Source organism: Muntiacus reevesi, chromosome 18 (genome assembly GCF_963930625.1).
Source record: "Muntiacus reevesi chromosome 18, mMunRee1.1, whole genome shotgun sequence".
In the NCBI taxonomy this organism is placed as follows: Eukaryota; Metazoa; Chordata; class Mammalia; order Artiodactyla; family Cervidae; genus Muntiacus; species Muntiacus reevesi.
In genome coordinates this window covers 33,867,703-33,890,381 of record NC_089266.1, presented here as the reverse complement: position 1 = coordinate 33,890,381, position 22,679 = coordinate 33,867,703, and the positions used below count along the sequence as shown (strand labels likewise).

The following is a 22,679-nucleotide window of genomic DNA, read 5'->3' as shown; positions in this document are numbered from 1 at the left end:
TATAAGTACTGCCTGACTCTCCTAGAGGATTACATCACACTGTTTCTCAGTTAAATCTCCAATCTCTGCTCCCTCCTCACTCTCAGCTGAGACCCTGCTTTGTGTTTCTTGAGAGCACAGGAGCAAGCGTTTTCACAAGTTCCTACCCAACGACTGGCAGATGCTTCCAGGAAATCTGGCTGTGAAGGGAAGGAAAGGATGGAAGAGAGAACTTTCTAAAGTAACGGAGAAAACTTCAGGACGTTTAATGCTAACATTAAGAGCCCGTACAAAGGGAGGCAGAAGACAATGGACACTGTGAGCTTCCTGAGACAGATCCTGGGAGAGATGTGACAGGCATCAGCGGTGAAGGAGGTGGAAGACTGGCCTCGGACAGGAGTGGGTACAAGAGAGGATGGTTTGTAACTGTGGCTCAGGAGACTGGGGCACTTCCACTCCGCTGGCTTCTAACTTCTCCATGGAACAGGGGAAGGAAAGGGGGAGGAAAGCAGGGACCAGTGGGCAGAGGCCTGAGGCAGACATTAGGGAGAGTGAGATTATAACCTTACCAGACAATCAAGGAAGGATTAACAAGGGTGTTCTGTGTGGAATCTCACACAATTACAGGAGTACTGATTCAATTGTATGAAGAGAACTCCAGAGGCATCAGCAACCCAAGTAAGAGCATTAAAAAAAGACAAACACCTTGATTGATCTGGGGTGAGAATTTTGCCAACCAAGTATAACTCCCCTGGTGGTCCAGTGGCTAAGACTCCATGTTCCCAATGTAGGGCACCTGGGTTCCCTGGTCGGGGAAGTGGACCCACATGCCACAACTGAAAGATCCCATGTGTCCCAACTAAGACCTTGTGCAGCCAAATAAATAAATATATATATATATTTTTTTAAAGTATAACAAAAGAGCAAAGGGACAGATATAGGATACTGACAAAGATGGCTGAAATGATACTATGAAATCCAAACTATATGAGGAAGAAAGCTAAGGCAGTACTGATAATACACAGGGTAAAGCAGAACAACACATGGACCCTGAGATCTAAACAGTCAAAGAACACAGTCAGGAGACTTGCTGAGTGAACTGCCAAGACGGAAGGATTTTGCAATAGAATTTCTGAAATACTATTTGAAAAATAAGGTCATTTCAGAAGGTGGCAAAGTCTAGGGTGTCAGCAGTATAAGTGAGAAGAGAGGAAGATTAAGGATCTGCGAGATCGAGGGGTTGGCTGCTAACGAGAAACTAGGAAGTAACACAGGGTTATGTCAGGCCTTGAGGGAGAGAAGAAATGACATGTCGGGGGCCAGACCAACCAAATAATGAGGTGAGGAGGAGGGATGAGGGGGCCCCAGAAGAAAGATGCTACAGTGATGAGGGCAGGCAGAGGAGGGGCAGTATTTTCAAGGAGTGAAGAGTAGTTAACGGTCCAGCAGACGCCCTGGGAGTAAAGACAGTGACCTCGCCTCCCAGTGCACAGGGTCTGAGTGCAGGAGCCACTGCAGGGGAAAGCCAGGTTTCAGTTAAAGCCCGGAGGGAAAGAAAACATTCGATGCAGACGCTGAATAGGTAGGGAGGTTTGCACATCACAGAGTGGGAGTTACCTAAGGAAAAATGAAAAGAGAGCTTTACAGAAAGAAAGACGTGGCTGGGAAAACTGAAGGCCAAGGAGATGTGGATTTCATTCTAAGAATCCAGGGAGAGAGCAGAATCTCAGATCCTAGATATTCACGGTGGCTCCGGCAACTACCGTCACAGCAGAACTTGCGTTTAGGTGTGTCTAGGTCAACATGTCAGTAGCAGTGAGGGCTGCTGCTGAACGGAAGCTTGATGGGGTGGATGGCCATGAGGGGGCATCAGGGTCCAAGAAGGAGGAGTGACACCCAGGGAGCCCAGAGTGTCGGTAGTCTTTGGGCCCCTCGCATGGTTCTGTACCAGGCACAGGTCTCAGAATTGCTGGGTTCAGCTTCTAACTCATAGGACTGCAAGTGCGAAGTCTGAGCCCATTGACTCCGTGGGGATCACATGACTGTGGCCTGTCCACACCACGCTACGTGAGACCCAGCACGGGTCTCCTTCCAGGATCCCTGCCTGGCACTCAGGGAGCCCTCTCAGTCTCAAGACTCAAGACTCTCTTGAGCTCTGGTCAACTCTTTCAAAACTATCACTTCTTTCTTGGCTCTTGAGAGCCAGAGAGTTTTGATTATACTGGCCTGTGGTAGAGTTGAAAAGTACAGGAAAACTAGACGCTTTTAAACATAAAAACTAACATGATGCATTTATGAAGCAACAAGCATACTTACCGACTGCCTATTGAAAACAGCCGTGTTACCCAGCCTAACCTTAAAAATTCACAATTTTCCTACAATAAACATCTATTAGTTTTCTTTTAATCTTTAAAAGAAAAAAAAAAAAACTTAAAGCCCTCTGTAGAGAAGACTGAGATAGGGCTTCCCTGGTGGCTCAGTGGTAAAGAATCCGCCTGCCAGTACAGGAGATCTGGGTTTGATCCCAGGTCTGGGAAGATCCCATGTGCCGGGCAACTAAGCCTGCATACCACAATGACTAAGCCTGTACTCTAGAACTCGGGAACTGCAACTACCGAGTCTGAGTGCTACTGAAGCCCGCACACCTAGAGCCTGTGCTCTGCAACAAGAGAAGCCACTGCAGAAAGAAGCCCACACGTTGCAACATAGAGGAGCCCCCACCTGCCACAACGAGAGAAAAGCCTGTGCAGCAACGATGACCCAGCACAGACAAAAAATAATTTTTTAAAAAAAGGTTAAAAAAAAAAAGACAAGGCTGAGACATTAAAAAAACAAAAACAAAAACCCAGGCTACATTTAAGAAACTCAGTATTCGGCATCGTAAACATTTCCAGTTACCTTGAAGCATGCATCTGTAAGCAGATTCTGATATAGCGTAGATGTGTGGAGGCATCTCGTGACGCTTCTTCCCTCTGTACATTTCAATAATATTCTCAGAGTAAATTGGAAGGTTCTTGTAAGGATTTATGACTACACAGAAGAGTCCAGAGTAGGTCTAGAACAGATAAAAATAAGATACAGTATTAAAAACTACTGCATGTACCAGGTAGGGTCCAATCAGGAGACAAACCACACAGTAATGTGAACAGAGGATCTTTATCATTTGCATAATTAATCTATCCCTGAAATTAAATCTAGCCCGTAACGGGCAATTCCAAACCACAAGCGGTTCTCCCACAGATGCGATTGCTAAATGGTATTTCCTTAGATTCAATTCCCTCATCTGTCAAATGGAAATAATAATAAATGCTTCATGGCTTTATAGGGTCATTATTCAAACAGCATGTCATTTGCTTTTTCAAATTCATTCTCTCAAAAAGTGTACAAGGTATGAAAAGTCCATCATGGTGGTTTCAGATTCCACATTGCAATTCATCTTCAAGAAAATACTCATGGTCAAATTTGGGTATAATATCAATGATATTTTTTGGAAAATATAGATTTTTTTCATAAAAATAATTTATGTCAACTTGTTACAGGTTTATTTTTAAATGAGGTGATAAACATTTAAAATATTTAATTTCTAAACACAGTAAATGTCATTAAAAATAATCCACATAAACAGCTCTTTGGAGGCCCTCAATAATTTTTGAGAGTCACAAGTCTAAGAAGATAAAAACCCTCCTCATCAGTAGGGTAATCATTACTCAGAATTAATAGTAGGTGCATTTTTGCCTTCGTTTTTTTTTGTTGTTGTTAAATTCACACAGAATGATTTCTGAGAACTGACTCTGGGAATTATGGAAAAACAAGAGCGGTTAGGACTGCTGCCAGACTCTCTGGTCCTGGCGGGGCTGAACGCACCTCAGCTGCACTGGAAACCAGACCCTTTACTTTGGGTGATTCTAAGTCTAAAGGTGAGAGGACCCTAGAAAAGGCTGAAGACCGATGATGCTCGCCCCCCTCATGGAGCACGGAGGGGCTTTTAACCATCAGCAGTTTAGAAAGGCTGAAACCCTTGACAGTGGCCACCAGGGGGCACTGTTGAGATCCCGCTGCTCTGAATGCGGCAGTTAATGATGCTGAAAGGAAACGTTTGGGGCGGGGGGGGGGGGCGGTTGAAGCGATCAGAACCACCCCTCTAGCTATTCTTTATCTTTGCTTCCCTCCCAACACAAGATGGAATGCACTTCCTACCTAGATTAGTGCTTGGGACTAAAACAAAAGGCCAGCAAGGGCCCTGCCTGAGCTCACCGATTTGGCCTGACTTCTGAACTGACCAGATGGACACCCTCCCTGTTTGCCCGAGGCCACAGTAATTACCTGCCCCTCCCTAGCTGACCGCTGGGTCTGCAGCCTCTGGCTTTCTCACGTCCAGCATCACACTCCAAGATGCAGGGCTGGCTCTCAGCCCTTGCACCCAGCACCCTGACACCTTTCACCAACACGTCTCTAGTCTGACTAGCCCAGCCTCTCTCTGCCACCCACCAGGACAAAAAGGAAACAAGAGATGATTAAAAACAGATTTTATTAATGGCGAGAAAACTAAGAGGCAACCTTAACATTTAAATTTTTTTACTGAGTTTTATTTACACACAGTAAATTTGACAAATCATAACTACATCTCAATGAATTGTAATATATAAACATCTATTTTTTTATTCAAAAATGAGATGATATCTCTATCGTGAAGTTACACTGCACTTTCATTTGTAAGAGGCAAATAATTGCAGACTAGCCCAAAATGAGAACAAGAACTCAAAGGAAGTTAAAATGTGCAAATTCAGTTTAACATCCCATAGCATGTACAGTATGCTAACAGATCCTAACAATGACATTTGTAATCAGAGATCATTCCAGCATGTGTGTCTACCATGTGGTGGAGGCTTTTCTGAGAACTAGGATTATAGATGAGTAAGTCTCACAAATATGATTAAGTCATCAAAAAACAAGATGGAATAATCATCAGTATTTTATGTTTGCCAAAGAGGAGCAGTGACAGAGGTTTAAGTGAAGATACTAAACTGAGGTGCTTAAAGAGCTAAATTTCTATCTTGAAATTAGCTCAAATGCCGGGCTCCTGCATTAACTGATCACTGCACTTTGGTCTTCCCCAAGGCACATGGAAGAAGAGTGATGGGGATGTTAAAATCATCTCTCTGGAGACCTCAAGTTCAAAGTAGGCTTCATTACTGTTTGAATACACACACAAGATGTTAAGCACCTTTAAGAACGATACACTCTAGGGATGAACACAATAAAGATACATTAAACAAGACACAATATAAGGTATTAAAAAGAGTGATACAAAAAGAAAAAGATGCACAGGTCTTTGCAGTAGAGAAAACTCTGGAGCAGAACAAGCAATAAGCCTATGGCCACCTTGTCAGAAACAGTAAAGCCAGGCGCAAAGTCCAGGCCCAGAGGGTCACTGATATTCTTTTTAAAGACAACTAGAAAAATAAATAAATAAAGACAACTAGGTCAAAATGAAGGATAAAGAAATTCCTATTAAAACAGTAAGCTCGGAGGGTACACCGGGGCAGAGTGAAGGGTAGTGTGGCTGACAATGATCTGTTCTGTGGAAGGTGAGAGGGAAGAGCCTAGACAGGCAAACGGCAGCACTGAGATTCTGTCCTCTCCAGGTGATTAGCTATCTGGGGCTCTGGGGAGAAGTGATGGAAGGGAAGAGGCATTCCTCACACAGTATAAATCTGGCAGCCACATGGAGGAGAGCCTGAAGAGGCAAGAGGTGGGAAGCAGAAGGTGGAGGTGTCTCCAGGCACAGTAACAGGCTTGCAGGAGAGAAAAGCAAGACAAAGATGGAGCAGCGGACACCTTCCTGGTGGTCCAGTGATTAAGACTCAGCGCTCCCAATGCAGGGGGCACAGGTTTGATCCCTGGTCAGGAAACTAAGATCCCATATGCCGCGTTTCATGGTCAAAAATAAATAAATTATTTTTTTTTAAAAAGAGCAGAAATGAGTCATGAAGAAAGTAGACTAAAAACTCAATAGCACTCAGAACTCTGACTAGAGAAATCCATTCAAGGCGTGTATTAAAGTTGACTCCAAGGTCACCAAGCTTCAGAGAATGGAAAAGTTATGGGTGGATAGGAAAAATCATTTGACTTGTGGGGAAAGATAATGAATCCCTCTTCAACATATTAAGACTGCGGCATGTTAAAAGGAGATTCATTACAATAGGGGAGCCCAGGAGAATGAATGCCTAGTGAATATTCAGAAACACTGAAATCCTAAAGTCATGAGAACATTTTGAAAAACTGCAAAGGCTTGAAGAAGCTGGTACACACTTTAGGACAGCAAGTAACAGTTATTAAGGTGAAGGGGGTGGCAGGAGATGAAATGATTAGATAGCATCACTGACTCAACGGACACGAATCTGAGCAAACTCCAGGAGATGGTAAAGGACAGGGAAGCCTGGTGTGCTGCAGTCCTTGGGGTCGCAGAGAATCGGACAGGACTTACTGACTGAACAACAACCAAAAAGAGACATACAAAATACTAGCACACAAAAAAGACTCATTAATTTTTCAGCACCCTATGCAGCTGAGCTGGAGATGGACAGAAGCCTGGCATGCTGCACTCCATGGGGTCACAAAGAGTTGGACATGACTGAGCAACTGAACTGAACTGATGCTGCTTTTATGCCTCCAGGCTTCTCTATATGCTGATCACTCTGCTTAGAACATCCATCATCTATCCAGTATTGGGAAATGTTACTCATCCTTTAGGGCTGGGCCTCAGTTTAAGAAAGCAGGGATACACATATACATTATTACTTTGAAGCTTTGAAGGATTACAGAACCAGAAAACCAAGGGAGGTAGAGATGCCAGTGCAACGGAGCAGATACGACAGTCTCCTATTAGAGACAGGGCACTGAACTGGGAGCATCACACAAACCTCCACCCCAACCACAGCCCTCAGAATAAATCATACATCCACCTGAGAGGAAAGGAAGAGAAGAAAGAACAAGTAACTCACACCATCTGCAAACACCACACCTGGATGAAATTCACATGTGGCTTAGTGGAAAAGAAACCGCCTGCCAATGTGGAGACTCGATCCGTGGGGCAGGAAGATCCCGTGGAGAAGGAAATGGCAACCCACTCCAGTACTCCTGCCTGGGAAATCCCATGGACAGAGGACCCTGGAGGGCTACAGCCCATGGGGTCAGAAAGCTTACCAACTTACAACACAGCACAGTTTAAAAACAACAACAACAACAACAACCCTACATAATGAGGGAAAGTTCATCATCCAGAATATTCAGAGAGAGAAATGACCTCTGGACATTCTCTAAAAATAAGCTGCAAGAAAACTTGAAGAAATACGTTTATGGCTACAACAGAATGGAGTATGATGTGGACTCTTAAAGAAAGACACAACAAAGGTAGATAATAGAAGAAAAAGGAGGTACAGAGATAAAAATAATTTGACAAATATGAAAGCTAAATTGAATAAATTAAAGATGAATATGAAGAGCACAGAAAAGATTATTAAATATTAATCATTATCGCTCCTTGGGGGGAAAAAACCCAAAATTCTATAAAAAGAACAATAATCAAAAATAAACTTGAAGAAAACTGTGTGTGTGCGGGAGCGGGGCAGGTAATACACAGTGAGTTAATAAAGAATTCATCAAGCCAATAAACATAGGAGGAATGACATTAAATTATCACCATTTGGCTTCCTAATGAAATGATGGATCAGGACAGTGCCCATCATAGGTGCTAAAACCCTTCAGGAAGGGCAGACACTCCTAAAACAGGAATCAGGCTGACAAAGCCCAAACTGACTCACTGATCCATCTCAGCACCGTGAAATGAGACAGCCAGCATCCTGTGCCTCTGGAATCCGAATGTGATCAAGTCTCTGCATCCAGTTTATAGGAGGCACCACGGGAATGCAATCAACAGAATCCAGACTATGGGAAACTATACATCACAACAGACCTTGTTTCTTTAAAAAAAAAAAAAAAAGGCCACCCAGGAGGAGGGTAGACATCCCAGGCCTTCAGCTGGGACCCTAACTGGTGTACCCTGAGAGGTCAGAGGGTACTGGAAATAGACCAGCCCAAAGCCAGGGAGGGAGCGAGGTAAACCCCCGAGCAACTGGTTCCCCTTGATCTAACTGCCTGCCCAGAGCGTGAGGTCATCCAGAGCCTCAGATTACCTCTGCAACCTCTCATGTACAGTAACTGGCACAAAGGCAACGGTTATAACCAAAATCCAGGATAATATGTGGGTCTCCTATGAGTCTACTTTTATTGCCCTTGTATCTTGTATCTTAGACAATCATAGGCTCAAGTAATTAAAAGACATGAATGAAATTAGTAAAATTGATAAGCCTCTGGTAAGACTCATTTTATAAAGGGTAAAACAGATGGTCAGTATTGGGAATGCAAGAGAACATCACAGCAAATCCTACAGGAGAAAAGAGGGTTATTAGGAACAACATCAGGCGAATTAATTTGAAAATTTAGATGAAATACACAAATTCCTAGAAAAACTCAATTATCAAAACTGTTACCCAAAGTCTTTAATCTGAAAAATTCAATAACTATGAAAGAAGAGCTTCCCCACAAAGGAAACTATATCATTATTTTTAAATGAAATAACATCAATACTATTCAAACTCTTCCACAGAAAATACAAAGATAAAATATTCCCAGATTCATTTTATAAAGCCAGCATAATTTTGACAGCAAAACATGACAAGGACATTATAAGAAAGGAAAATTTTCAGTCAATCTCCTTTATGAATATAAATACAAAAATTCTACACAAAATATTAGCAAACAAAATCTAGGAATCCAGTAACATATATATATAGAACATTGGTCCTTGCCAGGTTAGTCTACCACTAAAAAAATACAGTATAAGATTCACCACAATAACCAAATAACCAGAAAAATCACACTATCATCTGATCAGAAGCTGGAAAAACATTTGATAAATTAACACTCAGTCAGTATTTAAAATGGCGTAGAAAATGGCAATCCACTCCAGGATTCTTGCCTGGAAAATTCCATGGACAGAAGAGCCCAGCAGACTACAGTCCATAGGGTTACAAAGAGTTGGATGAGACTGGGCATGTACACAGTATTTAAAAAAACTCATCCATGCAGAACAAAAACTAGCAATAGAAGGAAACTTTCCTGAATCGGATAAAAGAATATTCAAAACAAAATAAATCATTCTTAGTAGTGAAAATACTGACAACTTTCTGATACAAAGATGCCTCCAATAACTTTCAGCGAACATTTACTGAACTTCTTAGACAATGCAATAAAGCAATGTATAAGAATTAGAAAGGAAAAAATAAAACTGTCATTTGCAGACAACATGAGTGTACTCAATATCCATAAGAATCTTCAACAAAACTGTTACAATCAATAAATAAATTTAGTAAGGTTGGTGAATATAAAGTCAAATATATAAAAGTTAACTGTAAAAACATGGCAACATTCCTACCTCACGGTAACAATTTAAAAACAACATGTAAAACACCACTTAAATAGCATAAAAAATTAAATACCTAAAAATAAATCCAATAAAGGATGTACAAAACCTAAAACATATTGTGAAAGATTAAGAACTAATAAAAAAGAACTAGAGGAACAGATACTGTAGAGATCTCATTTCTCCTCTAAGCTGATCTACAGAATCAGCAAAAATCCAATCAAAATTCCAATCAGGTTTTATGTGTATGAAAAACTGACAAGAGGGTTCTAAAATTATACTGAAATGCAAAGGACCTAACAACCAAAACAATCTCAAAGAACAAAAATGAGGGTTTACTATACTGGATTCCAAGACATATTGTCTGTGTGCAAAGTCGCTTCAGGCGTGTCTGACTCTGCAATCCTATGCACTGTGGCCTGCCAGGCTCCTCTGTCCATGGGATTCTACAGGCAAGAGTATCAGAGTGGGCTGCCACGCCCTCCTCCAAGGGATCTTCCCCACCTGGGGATCGAACACACATCTCTTACAGTCTCCTGCACTGGCTGGTGGGTTTTTTATCACTAGCACATCTGGGAAGCCCATAAGACACAGTATAAAGCTGTAATAATTGAGATAATGTGACATCAGCCCAAGGATGGGCATAACAGACCCATGAAACAGAACAGGAAGTCAAGCACACATTTGTGAGCACCTGATTTATGATAGAGGTGACACTTCAGTGCTGTGGAGAGAGACTTGTGTTTCAATAAATGGCACTGGGCTAACTGAATAGACATTTGGGGGAAAAAAATTAAACCTTGCCCCTACCTTATACCATACACTAAATTCACTTCCAAATAGAACTGAGACTGACTCTAAGAAATATATCATCAAATTCCCTTCTCTGAGTCAGGCAGCAGGAGACTGAGGGTTGGGGGAGAATGAAGCCAGGATGTTTACCCCCCAGGCCAGTGGGTCAGGTCCCCTCTGAAGGCGGTCACAATTTCCACCAGGAGGCCCTCTCCACAAAGCATCCTCTCCTAATCGAGGTACCAGCTCTTTGTTTCTTTAAAGATCAAGGTGGGTCCACGGCTCTCAGCCATCACTAGTGACAGGATACTCAACATTTCTGCATCTGTTTTCTCAACTCTATTCACATGTTTGTAAATCCTCCCCTTATCAAATGTGCCGAATACCTATTTAGAGGGTCATGTGTTTCCTGATGGAATCTATTCAGGTATTATCTAGAAATGCTCAAGATATGAGTTAAGGATATGCATGTCCTATGTCACCCAGAAATTCCACTCCTGGTTATATACCTTATACAAAGCCATGTACCAGGGTATGACCAAAGCTGTTCATTGAAGCAATGTTTGCAATAGCCCCAAACTGGGGGGGGTAGGGGGGGTGGAAGACGGGAGAAATGTTCAAAATCAGTTGAGAGGATAAATAAATCGGGACAAAAATCTTACACTGGAACATTACATTCCACAAAAATGAACAAAATACTTGAACTTTTATAGTCCGGGCATTTGATGACTCTTCAGTTCAGTTCAGTTCAGTCTCTCAGTCGTGTCCGACTCTTTGTGACCCCATGAATCGCAGCATGCCAGGCCTCCCTGTCCATCACAAACTCCCGGAGTCTACCCAAACTCATGCCCATCGAGTCAGTGATGCCATCCAGCCATCTCATCCTCTGTCGTCCCCTTCTCCTCCTGCCCCCAATCCCTCCCAGGATCAGGGTCTTTTCCAATGAGTCAACTCTTCGCATCAGGTGGCCAAAGTACTGGAGTTTCAGCTTCAACATCAGTCCTTCCAATGAACACCCAGGACTGATCTCCTTTAGGATGGACTGGTTGGATCTCCTCGCAGTCCAAGGGACTCTCAAGAGTCTTCTCCAACACCACAGTTAAAAAGCATCAATTTTTCGGTGCTCAGCTTTCTTCACAGTCCAACTCTCACATCCATACATGACCACTGGAGAAAACATAGCCTTGACCAGACGGACCTTTGTTGTCAAAGTAATGTCTCTGCTTTTTAATATGCTATCTAGGTTAGTCATAACTTTCCTTCCAAGGAGTAAGCATTTTTTAATTTCATGGCTGCAGTCACCATCTGCAGTGATTTTGGAGCCCAAAAAAATTAAGTCTGACACTGTTTCCACTGTCTCTCCATCTATTTCCCATGAGGTGATGGGACCAGATGCCATGATCTTAGTTTTCTGAATGTTAAGCTTTAAGCCAACTTTTTCACTCTCTTCTTTCCCTTTCATCAAGAGGCTTTTTAGTTCCTCTTCACTCTCTGCCAAGAGGGTGGTGCCATCTGCATATCTGAGGTTATTGATATTTCTCCCTGCAATCTTGATTCCAGCTTGTGGTTCTTCCAGCCCAGCATTTCTCATGATGTACTCTGCATATGGTTAAATAAGCAGGGTGACAATATACAGCCTTGATGTACTCCTTTTCCTGTTTGAAACCAGTCTGTTGTTCCATGTCCAGTTCTAACTGTTGCTTCTTGACCTGCATACGGGTTTCTCAAGAGGCAGGTTGGGTGGTCTGGTATTCCCATCTCCTTCAGAATTTTCCAGTTTATTGTGATCCACACAGTCAAACGCTTTGGCATAGTCAATAAAGCAGAAACAGATGTTTTTCTGGAACTCTCTTGCTTTTTCAATGATCCAGCGGATATTGGCAATTTGATCTCTGGTTCCTCTGCCTTTTCTAAAACCAGCTTGAACATCTGGAAGTTCTCGGTTCACGTATTGATGAAGCCTGGCTTGGAGAATTTTGAGCGTTACTTTACTAGCGTGTGAGATGAGTGCAACTGTGCGGTAGTTTGAGCATTTTTGGCATTGCCTTTCTTTGGGACTGGAATGAAAACTGACCTTTTCCAGTCCTGTGGCCTCTGCTGAGTTTTCCAAATTTGCTGGCATATTGAGTGGAGCACTTTCACAGCATCATCTTTCAGTATTTGAAATAGCTCAACTGGAATTCCATCACACCCACTAGCTTTGTTCGTAGTGATGCTTCCTAAGGCCCACTTGACTGCACATTCCAGGATGTCTGGCTCTAGGTGAGTGATCACACCATTGTGATTATCTGGGTCATGAAGATCTTTTTTTGTACAGTTCTTCTGTGTATTCTTGCCACCTCTTCTTAACATCTTTTGCTTCTGTTAGGTCCATACCATTTCTGTCCTTTATTGAGCCCATTTTTGCATGAAGTGTTCCCTTGGTATCTCTAATTTTCTTGAAGAGATCTCTGGTCTTTCCCATTCTGTTGTTTTCCTCTACTTCTTTGCACTGATCACTGAGGAAGGCCTTCTTATCTCTTCTGGCTATTCTTTGGAACTCTGTATTCAGATGGGTGTATCTTTCCTGATGACTCTTAGAAACTGTTAAAGATCTCCCAAATCTTCTGTATTATATATTTTTATATAAATACACAAATATCAATAAACTGGGTTTTTTAACATGTATGTATTTGTTTAAAAATAAAAATAATATTTTTAGGAAAAAATAACCTTTTGTTTTCCAAAACAAAAGCAAGAAGAGTAGCACTGTTTTTTATTTGCAAATCTTTTGTTGTCTGGCTTAATAGAAAACACTCAATTTTCTTAATAGAAAACATTCAACATTCTGTTTCAGCATTCAATCTATTTGTGTTGTTTTGACTGAAATACATGAAATTAGTTTTACACTGATATTTAATTTGAAAAGGGAGGAGTAGTTTAGCAGTCTTCTCATGTAGTTATAGATATTTCTCTCTGATACTACACCAAAACTCAACAAGTGAGAATTTCTCAAAAATGAGATGCAATGTAACATCGAACACCCTGTCAGTGAACTTCCCATACTCTGTCACATCAAAGTCACTGGCTGAACTTGGATGCTGAACGAATCTTTTACCCAGGCATGATTTTGTAACACCATGTAAACAACATTTGGAAAACTTTGGCTCAATGAATTATACAAGTCTTCCAAATGATAACATCTCACACTATATGACATTATAAAAAAAAAAAAAAAAAATATTCATTAATATTGCCATCTACCTCATCAGAAAGGTTTTATGTTTGACAAGGTATTAAATTCAGTGGCAGATGCAACTTTTAATTTTCATGTGGAAAATCAAATTTTATCATTATTGACAAATATATTCAATTGTTTTCTTTGAAGTGTCAGACTCACTCTGTTCATTTTCTTTTCTTCTTTTGACCCCACCATACACAGTGTGTGGGACCTTACCTTCCCAACCAGGGTTGGAACCCACATCCCCTGAACTTGAGGTGCAGTCTTAACCACTGGACCACCTAGGAAGTCCCTGTTCATTTTCAAGAAAATGTCTGGCCAAGTACCCTGGTGTCAATTAACCATAGATTATCTACCAGTCATTCTATCAAATAAAAATGGCATTCTATTAAAAAAAAAATGGCAAGTTTAGCTTGCAACTCATATAGCTCTACATACATGCCTTTCTTCAAAGCAACCATCCTAGTTCAATATGCAGAAGTGTTTTGTGCATACTTATCATTTAATCACAAAGAATATTAAAAAATGCGTTCCCAATAGCTGAGATTTAATAAAACCTATCATTTCTCCTGCTTTATCAAGGACGTTCTTGAACAAAACTAGATCAGCACAACTACCAGGACAGTATGGGGTTACTGCCTTCATCCGTGATAAGGTGTCAGCAGTTTTCCTCACCATGGCTTCTGCACCGTCAGTATCACTGTCAACAGTGAAGGGGCAAATAAAGTCTTTGATAATCACAAACATGGTTTTGACCTCAAGGATGTCACAAAAGGGTCTTAAAAAAGCCCCAGGAGTCTATAGAACACCTTTGAGAACTACTGAGTTACATTAACACAAAGTAACATGAGTGAATCTGAAAAATATAATTCTGAGCAAAAGAAAAAAAGACAGACACAAAAAGGAGTATATTAAGACATTCACTCATAAAAATTCATCAACAGGCAAAACTAAACTATATTTTAAAGGAATATGTATGTAAGTTTGATTAAACACACTGCGAGTTTTTAAGACACTTCTCAATAACACACAGACCAAGAGGAAAAAAAATTAGTAAAGTTTACACAGTTAAAAAGCTTAGTCTAATGGTCACATATACAACTCCACACCCAACAGAAACAGAATACACATTCTTTTTTTTCCAATTGTTTGAGTCTGCAAAAATCAAAAGGCACTAACAGACAGCTAACCCATGGTGCCCTGAGTGAAGACAAGTCAGTTTAGATATATGATGGACTAAAATCCCACTACTTAAGGCTCCATGCAGTGAGAATAGAGCCATCAAAAAAGAACATGCGTTCTTTACAAACATACAGAACGCTCATAAATATGACTGAGAGTGTGCTACAGGCGGCAAGTCTCAACAAAAGCAAGGAATGATAAATACTATGTGGACTATATTCTTTGACTAAAATGAAATTAACTTAAAAATCAGTAACAAGAAAAGATAACTTAAAAACCAACGTTTAGGTACACTTTTAAATGGTTCACAGGTTGAAGAAGAAAGAAGTTAGAAAATATTTAGAATTGAACAACAAAAACATTACACATCAAAATCTGTGAAGGGTATGTGTCCACAGGGTTGCAAAAGAGTTGGATACGACCTGGCGACTGAACAACGACAAACAAAGCTAAAAAGTCAGTAGAGATGACATTCGCAGTTTTTAAATGATTTTATTAGGAAAGAAAATGAAAATTAATGACTAGAAGAGCTGGATGTTGGGGAGATTAAAGATATAAGGAAGTAACATAACCAAACCTGTTAGTAACCTAAGTACCTTACATTGTATCTTATCTATAGAAATATATCCCAAAGGTCCCAGCCAAGCTATTATAGTGTCTGTATCATGGTACCTCAACTGATCAATTTCAACTGCCTGGTAAATTTCAAAGCCCAACACACCTTTCACTCAATGCTTAGCAATCATGGCCACCCACAGCCCCATTCCTTAGCAGGTTTCTTTAGAGTCAAGTGCTCCAATATGAATCTACTGTAGGAACCTTTTCTTCACCCCGCTAACTATCCTCCAAACCCTCACCTCTCTTGAGACCCTAGAACTTCTTAAAAAACTCAGATTCTCCTTTTGTAAAGACCATGCGGCCACGCTTTGAGAAGAAATTCAAGATAATTCACTTATGTTGTCCCTAAATCAAGCTGGAAATAAGTCAAACTCAATAAAAGATACTTGTAAAGTCTTAGAACTGTCATGAGGAATAGCTACAATAAACCAAACTGTCTTTCCCTTCATCCTTTGCTTTTACCCACAGCCTCCCACCCCTCAGTACAGTCAGGGGGTCAGGGGGAGTCAAGGTGAAGAAAGACTCCTGTTCTCGGGGCAGTGCTCCTCACCTTTTTGGCTGTGTCCCCGCATTTCCAACCCTTCACAATTCACTGCACAGGGGATCATCCAAAATGGATCCACCTCTCTGATCTCAACATTATGATCTGACCACAATCCCTGCATCTCGCAGTTTTCTCACTCCCTCTCTCCAGACAAAAATATACTCTGCTGCTCAGTCTCCATTGGATCCCCAACGCTGCTCTCCAACTGTTTTCTTATCCTTTGCTTCCTCCCTTTTCCAAGGCATCCCCGTTCTCCTCAAGCCACCTACCCAACCCTGGTGCCTCTTACTCTTACTTTGCATCCTAACTCACAGAGAAAAAATAAAAGAGACCATCAGGCTTGATTCAAACCACTCTGGCAAAAGTCATGAATGAACTATTCCCTCTCCGATGCACCCATGGCAAACTCCTTCCTAGCAGCCAGATTCCAGCTCAAATGCTACCTTCTCAGAATCCTTCCCATACTCATGGGGGAACGCCATCTCCATAGTCCTGTTTTATTTCCTTATAAGGAAATATCACGAAGGCAGGGATTGGCCTGGCCTGTTCTCTGCACTCTCTCCAGCACCTGGAACATAGCTATTGTTCAGTCACTAAGCCATGTCTGACTCTATGACTCCATGAACTGCAGCATGCCAGGCTTCCCTGTCCTTTCCTATCTCCCAGAGTTTGTTCAAACTCATGTCCTTTGAGTCATCCAACCATTTCATCCTGTGCCACCCCCGTCTCCTCCTGCTCTCAATCTGTCCCAGTATCAGGGTCTTTTCCAATGAGTCAGCTCTTTACATCAGGTGACCAAAGTATCGAGCCTTCAGCATCAGTCCTTCCAATGAATATTCAGGGTAGAACATAGTAGGTGCTCAGTACATATCCACTAAATAAAATAATTCTGTGGGAAAATGACCTCTGAGTTGCTTAAGTTCTGACTTATGCCTGAAAATTATTAGTACAAACGCTACCTCTGCCTAAAATTCAAGTAGTTTCCCAAATTCAGACCATTACAATGTCAAACCTTTCTCTCAACGTCTCTTCCTTCTAAATCTACCTTTATCTACCATCCCTTCTTTATCCTTTTACTTTACTGAAGTATAGTTGATTTAAAATGTGTAAATTTCTACTGTAAAGTGATTCCCATATATATATGTATATGTAAAAGAATTTGAAAAAGTGTGTACCTACACACATACTCTTTTTCATATTCTTTTTCATTATGGTTTATCAAAGGATATGGAATACAGTTCCCTGTGCTATACAGTAGGAACTTGTTCTTCCATTCTCTATATGACAGTTTGCATCTACTAATCTCAAACTCCCAAATCATCCCTCCTCCACCTCTCCCCCATGGCAACCACAAGCCTGTTCTCTAGGTCTGCGAGTCTGTTTTTGTTTCGCAGATAAGTTCGTATCACATTTTAGATTCCACGTGTAAGTGATATCACATGGTGTTTGTCTTCCTCCGTCTGACTGACTTCATTTAGTGTGGTCATCTCGAGGTCCACCCACGCTGCTGCTAAGCACCCTGTCTTCTTTAAACCAACGCCACCACCTGTGTCTACCATCCCTTCAAGCACATTTTGCTTGAAGGATATCTCTAGCAAGCGTATTTCTAGATTCTTTCAGTATCTGGGCTTGCATATTTCTTCTCGACCTTACCCCTTATTATTTCGGGGAACTTCTATATGCTCAGCAACATTGTCAGTGACTGCGACATATGTCAACTACTAACCACAGGACAGCCCCAGCTTCAATCTGACCCTGAACTGTTTCCTCTTAAAAACCTCAGCATTCAGCTTTCCCACTTCCCTGTACCCAATGACCTTGGTCTCGCTCTTCACTGAAACCTCTAAACTTGCAGCCCCGCCTCTTTACACCCCCGGGTATACACTAGAAATCCAGTGTATATTCCACCATGAATGCAACTCTCATTACCATATTAAGCTCCCTGATCCTTCTGCCACAAGCTCTTCTCCATCTTATTAGGCTCCAAAGCACCCCTACACAAAAGTCTCAAATCCATTTTAGTGTATTTAATCCAGACTGGATTATTTAAAATTAAGATTTAAAACAAAGTAAGACGTGGGACAATCTTCCCATCTTTAATACAAATAGTCATATTAAACAGACAGACAGTATTCCACATTGATTAGGGCAGTATGTACGATTTTCATGAATTCCCAGGCACCAATTCACATGATTATTTAGAGGGCATACTTACATAGATAAGTCCTGAATAGTAACGATCCTTCAGATTATGTAAAACAGAAGCTTCGTTCAAGCACGTCAATTCTGCCATATCCTCCACCTTGGAAAACTTAGGTGGGTTCATCTTCTGAATATCATCTTTGTTGACCATAGCTTTCTTTCCATTCTCCGCCAACTCCACCATAACTTCATCTCCCCGTTCTTCTTTGATACTAGCTGCCTCAAAGCCATGGCGTTCCGACGGGATCCACACTAGCTTTTTGGCCGTCCAATCAGCCTGAGTGGCAGGGTTGTAGATGACTGCCCTGTCCACAAAGAGATACCTCTCTGGATCTTCGAGTCCAGTTCTCTGTGCCATTGTAAACAGGAAGCTCCAAGGGCAATCGCCTCTACGAGAAGAGGAGGAAAACAAAGTCAGATATTTAGAAATAAGCCATGGTTCACAACTCTTCTAAGAAACTTAAAAACAAAAGCCCTGGTAAATAGAATGCATGAACTTGGAGTGAAGAAGCTGGTGCAGCCCCCTCCAGGGCCACAATAACTGGGTTTCCAAGGTAAATTTCAGGGGTGACCATAAATGATGACTGGTTCTCTGAGGACCACTCGAGATGTACCCTCAGTCACTGAGGGCTGAAAAACAAGTGGGAGGAAACAGCAGAGTTGCAGTTGGACTCTGTTTTTCTCTTCCTCTCCTATTTCACCCTTGCCACAAATTAAACTGGGAGTTAAGACGGGAAAGGAAAACTAAGAAAACGAAAACAGAGATTCAGGATAAAAGCCCCAGGGAGTGGTGCTGCAATGACAGCAACCACCTGGGTGTTGCTACAGAAATGCACGGTGGCTACCAGTGGAGCAAACCTCAGGTCTAGAACGTTCCTCCCCTCCTGTGTGTGTGTGTGCACAGTCACTCAGACACGTCCACTCTTGGCGACCCCATGGATTGCAGCCCGCCAGGCTCCTCTGTCCATCGAGTTTTCCAGGCAAGAATACTGGAGTGGGTTGCCATTTCCTACTCCAGAGCATCTTTCCAACCCAGGGATTGAACCTGTTTTTCTTCGTTTCCTGCGTTGGCAGGCAAATTCTTTACCACTGCGCCACCTGGGAAGATGCCCTTCAGACAACAGACTCAACACTCTTATGATTCCCCTAAGCCAGCCCCCGGCAGCTTCTCCACGGCCTACGTGATCTCAGTGTGATCACGGGAGGCCACGGAGAGTGAGTGTGTGAGTTGGTGTCACAGCCAGCCTTTCAAGCATGTGATGGTGGCTGTCCAGGTCTCCACTCCCAGGCCTGCAGCTGCTCCCCTCCGGCTCCTCTTCTGCATTCCGTCCTGCACCAGGACTCACTCCCCCGCTCTGGTCTCTTGCCTCGAAACAGACTCCACGTGTTTACACCCCTTTAGAGGGGTCGGAAGCAAACAGAATATTCCAGACGTGGTGTGACCGGTGCAGAAGAGAAAGGAACTGTTCACAGCCTCAGCCCTGGCGGGGAAAGCAGAGCATGTTTCTGGGACTTCTACAGTGAACGTATGTAAGACCTCAGGGGTTTACTGAGTGCTCACTGCTGGCTCACATGGAGCCGTCAGCCAAAGCCCAAGCACAGTCCTTGAAGTTGCTTCCCCTTTCACGCTTGTGGGACTGACTTTGCGGATCAAGTGACAGAATTTTACATTTGTCACTCACCTTTCTGATGTGACTCATCATTCCTGCCTGACAAGTGTCTTTCTGGAGTCCAATACCATCATTAAACACTTCCCTTATGACTTGGAGTACTAAGTCGTTTTCCAGCCAAATTCCAGGTTATCACAAACCTCACTCAGATCAATGTGAGAAGGCAAGGAAGCAGCTGTTCTTGCTCCTCCATCCGACTCTCCCAATTTCTCCCTCTCCCCCAAATGAGGGAAGCTCATTTGGTAAGCTCTGCCTGCATGCCTGCCTACCTACCCAACTCTTAGATGGAAGGCTGCAAGGGAAATCAAAATTACTCCAGGTTGTGAAGAGGTTCTTTTTTCTTTTTTTCTTTATTTTTTTTGGCCATGCCACATGACATTTGGGACCACAGTTCCTCAACCAGGGATCAAACCTGGGCTCCCTGCGGTGGAAGCGTGGAGTCCTAATCACTGGACCGCCAGGGAAGTCCCATCAAGAGGTTCTTAACCTCCAGTGCACAAAGTTCAGGCTTCATGAAGGCACTGAAATAGGTCTAAATACACTGTACAATTTTTTATAGACCTGTGCTTTTCTGAAGAGAACACTCATAACTTTCTTCAGATTCTTAACTATCTAGCTATCTTTATCCTAAAAGATTAAACACTGATAGAGGAAACAAAATACTAGCCCTTTCAGACCCAGTAAGAATATACTAGAATCAAATAGCTAAGATTCTTCAGAAACTGGTTGTTACAAAGTAAAGGATTACAAACACTCATGGCCTGGAGCAGAGTTCTCAAGCTTTGGCTCTTACATCAGCAACCCCTGAAGGGTTTATTAAAATACAGACTGCCAGGCCTCATTCTCAGTAGGTCTGGGGTGGAGACCCTCAGTCATTTGCATATCTAACAAATTCCCAGATGCTGCTGATAATGCTGGTCCTGGGAGCACACTTTGAGAATCATGACTCCACAGTTCTCTGGTTGCCATGGCGAACCACCGCTACTACCAGGTATGCTGGGGAGGCAAAAAAGGTTGAAAACCAATGTTTCAGACTAATTCATAAACTGAATTAGAGGATATGCTTACCAGTTTTAGGAGCATACAATCAGATAAAACAAAATCACAAAACACGTAACATTAAGACTTCTACCAACAGATTTACTAATATGCTTTCTAACTAAAAGGCATCCACGTGGGAAAAGGCAATAGAAAAAATATTCATGCATATATGTACATTCTGAAGCATGGTTTCAAAAACACATCACCTCTCCAGACTGCACTAATAAGATCAATAACAAAGTTTTCTGTCTTCCCAACCTATACACTACCCACTGCTAGGAAGAAGATGGCTTTGAAGTGGGAATCGCCCTGGATAAATCTGGATACAGACAATAAAACACATTCTACCTCAGGAAGAACAGCCTCTTAGAGAAAATGTCCAACTAGAACAAAACAGGATAACAAGTTACTCTTATTATCCATATTAGGTATAAACTCTATACCTGATACAATACTTCAGAAAGATGCATGCATTTCTTTCCTTTTACAATGGGCATGTAAATTATCTGCTGAGATTTAGCAAGTGACTATACATTAGAATAACTTAACAGATCATTTCTAGGGCAGGTCTTTTTTTTTTTTTTTTTAAGTAAATGATGGATTTACAAAATTATTTGATCAAATCAACACATTTTAAATTTATTAGTATGTACTACTGCTAGGTGGGGGAACACCTGTAATTTAACATAAGAAAAAAAGGGATCACAAAAGTGTGATTATAATACGCTCCCAATTTTGTGGGGAAAAATTACATATAAACGTCTTTTTTTGTTTCAAAGGAAACAAACAGTCACTGGGTCTTCACTGGGTAGTGGGATTACAAACTTCTTTTACCTTTTACTTTTCCAGAGTTTTCTATAACTCACTAAATGCTGCAAGGATGGCTTTGTCCTTGCTATATGGTGAGCTGACTCCCTGGTCCACAGGAGGGCATTTATATACCTTCTGATCAGCATTACAGCAACGGTCCTGACCCTCAGAGTAAGTTTCAGCTTCTCCTCCACCACCAAAAGCCTACCATTCCTTTAAATTCTGACCCAAATGCCATCCTTTCACAAGTTCTTTTCAGGTCAACCTGGCAATTTAATCCTTATCCTTCTCCTAACATTTTGTACTGCTCTTCTGGCACCCCTCTCGTCTTTGTACCAGAGGACTCAGCAGGTAGTAGGTGCTCAAATCCTTGTTTAGATGGTAGAGTCCCTGAGGCCAGGGAAGATGTTTTGTTCATTTTAACTGTTCACATGTGGTTGCCAAACATGTTTTATTTTTCTCATTCCATTGAACATTTGGCAACTTGTCTTGATAATGCTGGTATTTAATAGGGAAAACACTTTCAAATGCTCTGTCTTGCAGGAAGGGTAACAGAATTTTGGAAACAACAAATACTGTTATTATATACCATTAATGATGGCCAGGCGCTATTCTTAAGTGGTTTATGTGTATATATATCAACTCTTAATCCTCACAACAGGCTTCCCAGGTAGGTGCTTGTAATATTTCCATTTATAGGTGAGGAACCCAAGGCTCAGAGAAAGCCAAAAACTGGCCCAAAGTCACAGAGCTAACAAAGAACAGAGCTGGGAGGAAACCCAGAGTTCAGCTCCAGAACACATACTACAAGGATGGAAGGTGAGGAGGAGAAAATTTTGACATGTAGTACACTACATACTGCCTGTCGATCAATGACCAATTACGGTTTCAAGAGCACATGGTCAGGGAATTCCCTGGCAATCCAATGGCCGGGACTCTGCACCTCCACGGCTGGGGCCCAGGTTTGATCCTTGGTTGGGAACTAAGGTCCCACAAGCCGCAAGGTGTGGCCAAAAAAAAAAAAGGAAAAATGAGGACAGGATCAGCCAATGAACACACTGGCACAATCTGGCAAAGGCTTTACATTTCATTAAAAAAAATACCTATATTGGAACAAAAAGGAATAAATAGGAACTT

At 41.8% G+C, this 22,679-nt stretch overlaps 1 protein-coding gene and 1 non-coding gene across 5 annotated transcripts in view; both read right to left on the bottom strand.

The window, feature by feature from the left end:
* Positions 1-22,679, bottom strand: part of MYH10 (myosin heavy chain 10) — a 152,723-nt gene that overhangs the window by 95,534 nt on the left and 34,510 nt on the right. For all 4 annotated transcript variants that reach the window (XM_065910010.1, XM_065910011.1, XM_065910008.1 and 1 more), the window contains exons 2-3: positions 18,035-18,410; positions 2,878-3,034 (exon numbers count right to left, since the gene is read on the bottom strand). In XM_065910010.1, the coding sequence (XP_065766082.1) occupies positions 2,878-3,034; positions 18,035-18,379 (502 nt within the window). In that variant the 5' untranslated portion in view covers positions 18,380-18,410. The remainder of the gene's footprint in view (positions 1-2,877; positions 3,035-18,034; positions 18,411-22,679) is intronic.
* On the bottom strand, positions 14,619-14,759 carry LOC136150460 (small nucleolar RNA SNORA79). The gene has a single exon (XR_010659880.1). It is a non-coding gene; the product is annotated as a small nucleolar RNA SNORA79 (small nucleolar RNA).